The 11,117-nt window shown below is 25.7% G+C and overlaps 5 protein-coding genes across 5 annotated transcripts in view; 4 read left to right on the plus strand and 1 right to left on the minus strand.

Moving 5' to 3' along the window:
• The window catches only part of DICPUDRAFT_156147 (uncharacterized protein), a gene marked incomplete at both ends in the record, with an annotated part of 4,521 nt that extends 3,386 nt beyond the window's left edge, over nt 1-1,135 (minus strand). The window contains 2 exons of the mRNA XM_003291497.1: nt 600-661; nt 933-1,135. Of these exons, the coding sequence (XP_003291545.1) occupies nt 600-661; nt 933-1,135 (265 nt within the window). The remainder of the gene's footprint in view (nt 1-599; nt 662-932) is intronic.
• A 394-nt stretch (nt 1,136-1,529) lies between these two features.
• DICPUDRAFT_6126 (uncharacterized protein) lies at nt 1,530-3,243 on the plus strand (the record flags this gene model as incomplete). The annotated part of the gene is made up of 2 exons (XM_003291488.1): nt 1,530-2,885; nt 2,959-3,243. Coding segments are annotated over 2 exons (1,641 nt in total), but the record flags the coding sequence as incomplete, so codon positions are not given.
• A 1,497-nt stretch (nt 3,244-4,740) lies between these two features.
• Nucleotides 4,741-5,352, plus strand: DICPUDRAFT_9877 (uncharacterized protein; the record flags this gene model as incomplete). The annotated part of the gene is made up of 1 exon (XM_003291489.1): nt 4,741-5,352. A coding segment is annotated over one exon (612 nt), but the record flags the coding sequence as incomplete, so codon positions are not given.
• Nucleotides 5,353-6,427: 1,075 nt separating this feature from the next.
• DICPUDRAFT_156150 (uncharacterized protein) lies at nt 6,428-7,717 on the plus strand (the record flags this gene model as incomplete). The annotated part of the gene is made up of 2 exons (XM_003291490.1): nt 6,428-7,612; nt 7,691-7,717. The coding sequence occupies 2 exons, from the start codon at nt 6,428-6,430 to the stop codon at nt 7,715-7,717; spliced, it is 1,212 nt and encodes a 403-aa protein (XP_003291538.1).
• An 878-nt stretch (nt 7,718-8,595) lies between these two features.
• Nucleotides 8,596-10,640, plus strand: DICPUDRAFT_82212 (uncharacterized protein; the record flags this gene model as incomplete). The annotated part of the gene is made up of 2 exons (XM_003291491.1): nt 8,596-8,684; nt 8,777-10,640. The coding sequence occupies 2 exons, from the start codon at nt 8,596-8,598 to the stop codon at nt 10,638-10,640; spliced, it is 1,953 nt and encodes a 650-aa protein (XP_003291539.1).
• Nucleotides 10,641-11,117: the final 477 nt, after the last annotated feature.

Genomic DNA, 11,117 nt, shown 5'->3' on the forward strand with positions numbered 1-11,117 from the left:
ATAGTATAATAGTTAAAAATAAGTATTTTTATTATAAAAAAAATTGATAATAATAAACATATTTTATTATTATCAATTTTTTTTTTATTTTTTTTTTTTTTGGGTTAAATATAGATTACCGGAAATATCTCTGTTAAAAAAAATTTAATAATAGACCCCACTTTTTAAATTACAAATTTTTTTAATTTTAGAAATCATAAAATTCAATCTTTGGTCTAACTCATGATAATGGCCCAAATCTTAACAACACATGCTATAATAACCGAATAATAGAGATGTGGTAAACAACCCACTTTAAATAAAGTTAGATCATTATTAAATTAATAGTAAAATTTGTATTTTACAATAGTTTTTTTTTTTTAAAAAATTTTTTTATTTTCCATTTTTTTTTTATTATTTTTATTTTATAGTTTTAGTTTATTAAATATTTGTTTTGTTTTGTTTTATCCTACATGTTAAGCTATGATGCCCTAAATACATAAAATAAATTATATTAATATTAAAAAAAAAAATGTAAAAAGGTAAAAAATATTTAAATTAAAAAAAAAATCACCCACCCCTGTAAATTCTTTATCTGCTTTTATTGTAAAATCACCCACCATCATCATCATCATCTCCATCAGCAACTAATAAAGGTAATCCTGTTGTTCTAAAGTTATTTCTAAATAATTAAATTCAGTTAATATATTTGTTTATGTGATGATATATTTAAAGATTTATATAGTCTAATATTATTATTTTTATAAATTGAACAATAGAACTATTACTATTTTAGTATTGTTGTATTAATGGATATTCAATACTATGTTTATTATTATTATTATTATTATTATTATTATTATTATTATTATTATTATTATTATTATTGTTTTTATTAACAATTACTATTATTATTTTATAATAAATTTGTGATTATTTATATAAAAACATACATATTTCCTTTTTGAACTGAAGTATTTTTGGATGGGTTGTTAACTAAACCATCTCCAAATGAACCGCTTGTGGTTGATGCTGCTGTTGCTGATGCAGTTGTAAAGGTTGCAAAAGATGATGCATTAACTTTTGGTGCTGAGGCAACACATGTTTTAAATGCAGTTCTAGAAACTGATTGTGATAATTTGAATGCTCTTTGCATTTTTGGTATATATATGGATATTTTCAAAATTGATTATTCTAAAAATTATAAACAACCTAAAATATATATATATAGAAATAATTCAAATTAATCAAGTAAAAAAAAATAAAAAATGAAAAATTTAAAAAAAAAAAAAAAAAAAATTGAAAAAAACTCTTATAATTTTTTAACTATGAAAAAAACCAAATTTTAATCATTTCGTTTTTTTTTATAAGCCAAAAAAAAGAAAATATTAAATATTTGTTTTTTTTTTTTTTTTTTTTTAAATTTTATAATTTTTAATTTTTTTAAAAAAAACGAAAAATTATTTTTTTTTATTTAAATAACATAAATATATATATATAAATAAATATAGATATAAATAAAATAAAATATGGTATTTCAATCAAAAATTAAAGTTAAAAAAGTAAAACACATAAAATTAAGCAACGCATTAGATCAAGCACCAGAAAAAGATAATAAACAAATTTCAAATATTACATCCGAAGTTATTGCAATAACAAGTAAAGAAGATAATTCAATATTTATTTATGACCTTAGAAATGGTGTCCTTTTAGCCACCTTTAATAGTAGTTCAAGTGAACCAAATGGATTTTGTGTAGTTGGTAATGAATATTTTGCTACATCTCAATCACAAAAACCAATGATTCATTTGTACAGTTGGAAAAAAGATCAACCAATTTATAAAACTCCACTTCAAGAAAAATCTGGACCAATTTGTTCAAGTTCCGATGGCAGTTATGTTGCAATGGGTACACCAAGTGGTGTTGTTTACCTTTGGGAAGTCGCCACAGGTACATTGTTAAGAATGTGGGAGGCTCACTACAATAAAATCTCATGTCTTACATTCACCAAAGACGATTTCTATTTAATTACAGCCGGTGATGACGGTATCATAAATTGTTGGAGTTTTGACCATATTTTAGATAGAGAAGTTTCACTTATCAGAGCTAAAAACTCATTCTCTGATCATTCTTTAGGTATTACATCGTTATATAGTGGTTTTGGTGGCTCAAATTCACGTCTTTTCTCCGCCTCTTTAGATAGAACTGTTAAAATATGGGATATGGTCACTGGTGCCTGTATAAATTCAATCATTTTCCCAACCTTTTTAACCTCAATAGTTTTAGATTCAACAGAAACAACTCTTTATGTTGGTGGTGGCAATGGTATAATTTATCAAATAGATTTAATTCAATTAAATAGTGGTTCATTATTAAATAATAGTATCGCAAATAACAGCAACAATAATAGCATTAATGAAAAATCTTTCACCTCAGAAATCGATAATAATAACAATAAAAGAAAAACATTCACCGGTCACACAAAAGCAATTAGTTCATTATCATTATCAATCGATGGATCATTATTAATTTCAGGTTCAATTGATGGTGTTTGTAATATTTGGGATACTTTTAGTCGTCAAACTGTCAGATCGATTGCCAATACAATTAAAGGTGGAATCTCGTCATTATTTGTTATGATGAACCCAATCGATCAATTAAATTTCAATGCTAATGGTATAGTCGATAATAAGAAATTAATGGATCCATTACAACCTTTCGAAAAGTACTCTGCAAATACCATTGAAAGAACCAGTGTTCCAATGAAATTAAAAGATATTCAAGTTGATAATCATTTGGATTATCTTCCAACTGTTTCAAATTTACAAATAAGAATCGAAAGTACTCAATCTACAAATGACGAAATTATAAATATTACAAATCAAGAAACTAATAGTAAAATTAATGTATGTAAATTAAATATTAAATATTATATCACCACATCAAAAAATAATTATTAATTGATTTTAAATTATTTAGGAATTAAATAACACTATTCAAGATTATGAAAAACAAGTTGCTCAATTAAAGAAAAATATTGAAGCTTTAACAAAAAATAATGAAAATCTTAAATTAACTAATGAAAAATTAACAAATCAATTTATTCAATTTAAACAACAACAAGAATCAATTACTAATAAAAATAAAAATAAAAAACAACAACAACAACAACAACAGCAACAACCAAAAAAAGAAATTTTAGAAGATGAAGATGATTTAGAAATTATTGAAGATCAAGCCGAAATTAAAAGAAAGGAACCAAAAAAACAACAACCAGTCCCAACAAAGACAGCCACAAACAAAAAACAAAAAACTAAATAAATTTATTTGAATTTTAAAAATTATTATAATAGTATTTATAATAATAATATTTCTTAAAAAAGTAATTTTAGTGGTGGTTTATTTATTTATTTATTTATTTTTTTTTATTTTTTTTATTTATTTATATTTTATTTTATTTTATTTTTAATTTTAAAATAATTTTTTTTTTTTTTTTTTTCATTTTTTTTAATAATTAAATGAAATATTAATTATAATGAATATCCCTAATAATAAAAGTTTAGATAATAGCTATGAAATAATTAAAACTCAATTTAATATCTTATATTCAAATGCTTTAAAAATAAATGATTCAATAGAAAACTATTGTAATAAAATTAAAGGTAAATAGTTATTAACGTTATAATTATATTAATAATAATAATAATATTAATAATATAGATAATAATAGTTTAGATAAAATCTCAACTATGGATTCTAATTTTTTATTTTTAAGATATTTATTTAAATAATAATAGTTTCTTAAATAATATTAAAGGATCTTTTAGTAGTGGAAATGAAGGATCTCATCCATTATCACTGTATGGCAGTAGTATTAAAAGTCAAGTCGAAATCATTGTAAATGAATGGTCAATAAACCAAGAATCAAATAGAAATACAATATCAAGTTTTTGTGAAGTTTTAAAAATTTTAAAGTTAAATATAGATTCAGTAGATAAACAAGAGTTTGACCTGGTATCATCAAATTTATCTCCACATCAAAGAGAGCAAACAAAAAAAGAATATATTAATGAAAAGTCTTCATTGTTTAATGATATTAAATCAGTTTTTAGAGACAGGATTGGTTCTTTTGATATTCCTATCATCAATTTTCAATTTTCAATTCAAAGTTTATTTAACAGTTTAAATTCAATTCATGGGAATTCTTCATACCTATTAAGTTTTGAATTACCCAAATTTGAAAATCCAATTCCAAATTTCGAATCAAATAACTATCAATTGTATCAACAACTACAACCCTCACAACCTCAGCAAAAAAAATCATCAAATTCTTTTTTTTCTTTATTTCAACGAAAAGGTACTTCTCAGCCTCAACAATCACAACCACGGACACAACCACAGTCACAACCGCAATCGCAATTACAACCACAATCACACCAGTTTAAACCTACACCAACCTCAACACCTTTTTCAATCCCAATCGACAATAATTCTCACTTAGAACAACCAAATGTAAATAAATCACCAATTTTTGAACCAGCGGGTTCACAAATTTATAATACTCATCAACAAAAAAATCGTAGTAGCCAACCTATTCATTCAACTTATTCAAAAATTTGGCATAATTATATGCCAATTAAAAAAATATTAAACAGAGAAACTATATCACAATCTCCAACAAATTTATATCATAAATATGACAAAAGTGTAATTTGTAAACCGCCCAGGGTAGAGGATGGCCAACCATTAATCGATGTAATTTTAAATGATCACGAGCTTCATAAAAAAATGTGGAATAGAAGATGGAAAGTTAATAGAGAATATAAATTCTCATTTAAATATACAGCAAAAAGAACCTATGATATTGAAGGTGTCGACAGTTTATCAATTTATATACATAAACCTCAATCAATGCAAACCCAACATATCAGGTCATCTACATTCGAGCTCCATTGTGAAACTACCGGAAGAATAATCAAATCTATCGAAATCCCAACCAACCTATACCCATGTTATAAGGTTCAATACGATAATATGCCTCCAAGCTCGAGAGTTACAATTTATCATATAACAGAGGGTGATATGTTTTCAAATGCTTTGGAGGAAGTAGACAAGGATGAATATATCGAGTATACACCAATAACCGAACAAGAAATATTCATTTACACAAATCCAGATAATTTGTGTGACCACGATTCTGAAGAATTTGGTCGATTCATTAAAAAGCATAGATTAGAACCAATAGTTTTCTCCGATGGCACAAAAGAATCTATCATTTGTTTTTGTTATAGAATATCACTCTTTATAAAAAAGCACATGACCTATAGCTCTCAACATGGGACCCAAAAGGCAGTTAAGTGTTATGAAACAGGAAAAGGGGCATGTGGAAGTTTTAGTACTTTCTTTTCATCAATTACAAGATACAATAATATTCCAACAAGATATATATCTGGTAGATCAATAGCAGAAAAGTCATTCAGACAAGATCCAGTTGGTAAAATATTAGCTGACTGTGGTTGCCATTCGCAAATAGAGTTTTACTGTGAAGGTCTTTGGATTCCTTATAATGGGGCATTTTCCACAAAGGATGTTTATAATAGAGGTGCATTTGGTAGAAACAATGGTGTTAATTTTAATCAACAACTAAATCTAACTACAGATACAGAGTTTTGCTCTCCTGGTTCATATTATTCATTAACCAATCCCATTATTAATAAAAAATGGAATAATAGGAACTCCCATCGTAACATTAGTAAACCAATCGAATTATTCGAAATGGAAATAACCAATCATAATGGTAGTTATAATATTAAATAAATTATTGATCTTTTTTTTTTTAAACATCTAATTATTAAGTAATGTTGTCGTTTTATAAAAATATTTTTATTTTTTAAATTTATATTATTATTATTTTAAATTAAAATTAATATTATAATTCTTCTTTTATTTTTTTATTTTTTTATAAATTATAAACTAATTAACTATATATTTTTCATTAATTAATATTTAAAAAAATAAAATAAAATAAAAAAAAAAAATTTATTTCTTTAGGTCAACAAAAAATGGCCAATCATTCAAGATATAAAAAAAATTATAATGGAAATGAAATTTATTATAACTTTAGAGAGGAATATTTCAATATGAATTAAAGACTCTTGTTAAATTTTTTTTTTATTATAATGATCAACCACACTTTTTCCTTTTTAATTGAACACTGTTTAAATTTTTTAATTTTCTTTCATTGTATTTTGAAAAAGTTTTTTTTTTTTTTTTCTTTATTATTTTATAAACATACAAATAATCATACATTTTTATTTTTTCATTATAATATTCGGCACATATAATAAATTTTAATAATTGCAATAATAATTTTTTATATTTATAAAATAATTTCCAACCCTAAACTAAATAATATATCATATAGCCCATTATTAAATACCAATTAAAAATGAATAGTTTATTAATTATTTTTTACATTTTAGTTTCTATCATCTCATTATTTTATTTTATTAATAAATATTTTTCCAAAAATAATAATAGCAATAGTAATAAAAATAGCATTAACAATAGCAATAATAATTGCAACAATAGTAATAATAACAACACTCTTACTCAACCTTCTATTCCAACCAACAATATTATAACTGCTCAAATTCATTGTAACCAACACCCACACCAACAACAACAACACCCACAAAATGTATCCCCAAAAGATCAATCACCACAACTCCAATCTAATAACACATGTCCCCAATCACACAATCAACCACAATCACAAATATTTGATTCAAATTCTTCCCAATTAAATAATAACCCAAATCCACCAAAAGAATCATCTGTTCCATCCAAATTTGCTCCAGCCACCTATCAACCAACCAAATTATCTGTCTATCCAACCTGCAAAAATCCAATGAAGAAGAGACCATTGGAATTTGAAAATGAAACAACAAAAAGTGATAGAGAACTTTCCAAAAAACAAAAAACCAAAGATGAAGAATATGAAAAACAAATAATTGAAATGGAAAGACTAAGAATTGATAAAGAAAGAGAAGAAAAGAAAAAATTAGAACAAATGGAAAGATTAAGAATTGAAAAAGAAATAGAAGAAGAAAAGAAAAAATTAGAACAACTTCAAAGATTGAAAGAAATAGAAAGAGTACAAAGAATGTACAGAGAAAGGGAAGAATTTGAAAGAATGGAAAGAATTAAAATAGAAGAAAGAGAAAGAGAAATTAAAGAAAGATATGAAAAAATTAAATTAGTAAGATTACAAAAAGAAAGAGAAGAAAAAGAAAGATTAGATATATTAAGAATGCAAAGAATGCAGCAACAAAGAGAAAGATCAGCAAGAGCACAAATCGAAGGGGAAATACAAGAAAGAAGAAGATTAAAAAGAATTGAAAAAGCTAGATTAAAAAAAGAAAGGGAAGAAAGACTTAAATTAGAACAAGAAAGATTGGAAAGAGGCCGTTTAGAAATAGATAACAAATGCACTATTTGTGTCAGCGAAATCGAGACCAGCCAAATCGCCACAATTGATTGCGTTCATAAATTTTGCTATGAATGTATTTTTAAATGGTCCGAACAATATAGAACCTGCCTAAATTGTAGAGCACCATTTGTTAACATTAAAGTAAGTAATTTACACTTTCATATTTATACATAATATATAAAATATATATTAATTTATTTCATTAATAATTTATTGCAGAGAGTAGCTAATGCCGAAGGTTTATAGGTTAATGGGAATGAAGGTGAATATTTAGATGAAGATGACGATGATGATCCAATTTCGAATTTGTTGATTATATAGATATCGATCAATATAGAATTTGATGTCGATTAGATTAATAGTTTAAATTCATTATTCAATATTTCGTTTAAGAAATCGATGAAGACTAAATTATTAATAAAATCGTTTCGTTCAAAGTTTCAATTATTGAAATCGATGAAATTAAAAGTCATCTACATCATCCAAGAAATAATCTCATCATTATCAACATTTATAATAAGTAATTATGAATCTCATTAGTTCAACTCAACAGACAAAGCTCAAAAAATTCTAAACGGTCCAAGGTCAATCATATAGCAAATAACTCATAAGGTAACCATAATTATAATATTTACATATTTATTATTGTATTTGAATATAATGAAACTAATATTTAACTGAAAGAGAAAGAACTATACTAAATTCTTGAAAAATTGTAATCTCTGATTTAATATTGTGATTTTCATATTGGAGACCTTCTTTTGATATTTATTATTGTATAGAATAAATTTATATAAATTTTTATATAGTAAATCTTGTTTCTATAAATTATATCTTCAGACGAATTATCATTCCCAAATTTATAAATGAATAAAAAAAAAAAAAAAAAAAAAATTAATTTTCATTTTTTATAATACAAAAATTAAATCAAAAGTGGGTTCAATAATATATCTTAATAAAAAATCACACTCAAAATTATAACTCGCCCTTCATCATTTATCAATAACAACGTTTTTGCAACAAAAAAAATTTTAAAAATTATTTTTTTTGGGAAAATTTTTTTAAAATTTTGATAAAATATTTATTTTAAAATTTTTTTTTTTATTTATGTTTTCATATAAACAATGGATGAGCTTCTGGACATAATAATTACTTTCCCAGAAAAATTTCCTATATGCGAAGAGCTAAAAAACAGTAGTAACATTAGTGAAAGGTAAGTACAAAAAATACAATAAATATAAATATAATATAGTATATTAATTAAAAGCATATTAATTGGTGTTTTCTCTTAAATTATTATTATAGATTATTGTATAAAGTTTGGAATAATATTGTTTTAAGAAAAGAAATTCATAAACATATTTTAAAGTTTATTGAATATAGGGCTGTAGATTTTGATAAATCAGGCTATAATCAGTTTAAAGATAAATCATATATAACATCACTTAAGTGGTGTAATGACCCACTACCAAAAACAAATGAATTTCCACCTTTTTTGACAAATTTATATTTGTACCGTTTTAATAAAAGGTTAATTCCAGAAAATCTACCAAATACAATTACTACACTCACACTCGCTACTAATTATAGAAAATTATTTTCACCCGGCACATTACCAAATAGTCTCACAACACTCACATTCGGTTATGATTTTAACCAAGTAGTTACACCCGGAACATTACCAAATAGTCTCACAACACTCACATTCGGTCATACATTTAACCAAGTAGTTTCACCCGGAACATTACCAAATAGTCTCACAACACTCACATTCGGTTATTATTTTAACCAAGTAGTTTCACCCGGCACATTACCAAATAGTCTCACAACACTCACATTCGGTAAAGGTTTTAACAAAGTAGTTTCACCCGACACATTACCAAATAGTCTCACAACACTCACATTCGGTGATTATTTTAACCAAGTAGTTTCACCCGGAACATTACCAAATAGTCTCAGAACACTCACATTCGGTGCTAAATTTAACCAAGTAGTTACACCCGACACATTACCAAATAGTCTCACAACACTCACATTCGGTTATGATTTTAACCAAGTAGTTACACCCGGAACATTACCAAATAATCTCACAACACTCACATTCGGTGCTAAATTTAACCAAGTAGTTACACCCGACACATTACCAAATAGTCTCACAACACTCACATTCGGTTATGATTTTAACCAAGTAGTTACACCCGGAACATTACCAAATAGTCTCACAACACTCACATTCGGTCATACATTTAACCAAGTAGTTTCACCCGGAACATTACCAAATAGTCTCACAACACTCACATTCGGTTATTATTTTAACCAAGTAGTTTCACCCGGCACATTACCAAATAGTCTCACAACACTCACATTCGGTGATTATTTTAACCAAGTAGTTTCACCCGGAACATTACCAAATAGTCTTACAACACTCACATTCGGTCATTATTTTAACCAAGTAGTTTCACCCGGAACATTACCAAATAATCTCACAACACTCACATTCGGTAAAGGTTTTAACAAAGTAGTTTCACCCGACACATTACCAAATAGTCTCACAACACTCACATTCGGTGATTATTTTAACCAAGTAGTTTCACCCGGAACATTACCAAATAGTCTCACAACAATCACATTCGGTTATTATTTTAACCAAGTAGTTTCACCCGGAACATTACCAAATAGTCTCACAACACTCACATTCGGTGTTAAATTTAACCAAGTAGTTCTACCCGGAACATTACCAAATAGTCTCACAACACTCACATTCGGTGTTAAATTTAACCAAGTAGTTCTACCCGGAACATTACCAAATAGTCTCACAACACTCACATTAGGTCGTGATTTTAACCAAGTAGTTGTACCCGATTCATTACCAAATAGTCTCACAACACTCACATTCGGTGTTAAATTTAACCAAGTAGTTACACCCGGAACATTACCAAATAGTCTCAGAACACTCACATTCGGTGCTAAATTTAACCAAGTAGTTACACCCGACACATTACCAAATAGTCTCACAACAATCACATTAGGTCGTGATTTTAACCAAGTAGTTCTACCCGGTTCAATACCAAATAGTCTCACAACACTCACATTCGGTGTTAAATTTAACCAAGTAGTTACACCCGGAACATTACCAAATAGTCTCACAACAATCACAAGAAAAACATAATTTTTTTCTCTTTTTACCAAAATTGGAATAACTTATTTATTTTTTTTTCTAAGTCTTTTTCCATATTAATTTTATATGGTAAAAGACTTGAAAAAAATTCAATTTCTCTTACAAAATTTACATGGTAAAAGACTTCAAAATATTTTAATTTCTCGCATTAATCTATAAAAATCCAAATTTTTAAAAATCAAATTCCAAAATTTCATTTTTTCGCTTTTTTTCATATGTATTATATTTTATATTTGTAAATATTATTTTTTATTTTTGTTTCATAATTTATATATGGTTTTGTAGAAAATTATTTGTTGTGTTAATTTGTGTATCAGGTGTATTTTTTTGATCAATTTAAAAAAAAAAAAATTAAATCTAAAAGAGGATTGTACTGAACATTGTAAGGAGAAAGTGGCGAAAATAGTAGAGATGACAATAAAACAATAAATACTATACAATTTAAATATTTTTAAAATACAACTATTT

This window comes from Dictyostelium purpureum (genome assembly GCF_000190715.1).
Source record: "Dictyostelium purpureum unplaced genomic scaffold DICPUscaffold_282, whole genome shotgun sequence".
In the NCBI taxonomy this organism is placed as follows: Eukaryota; Evosea; class Eumycetozoa; order Dictyosteliales; family Dictyosteliaceae; genus Dictyostelium; species Dictyostelium purpureum.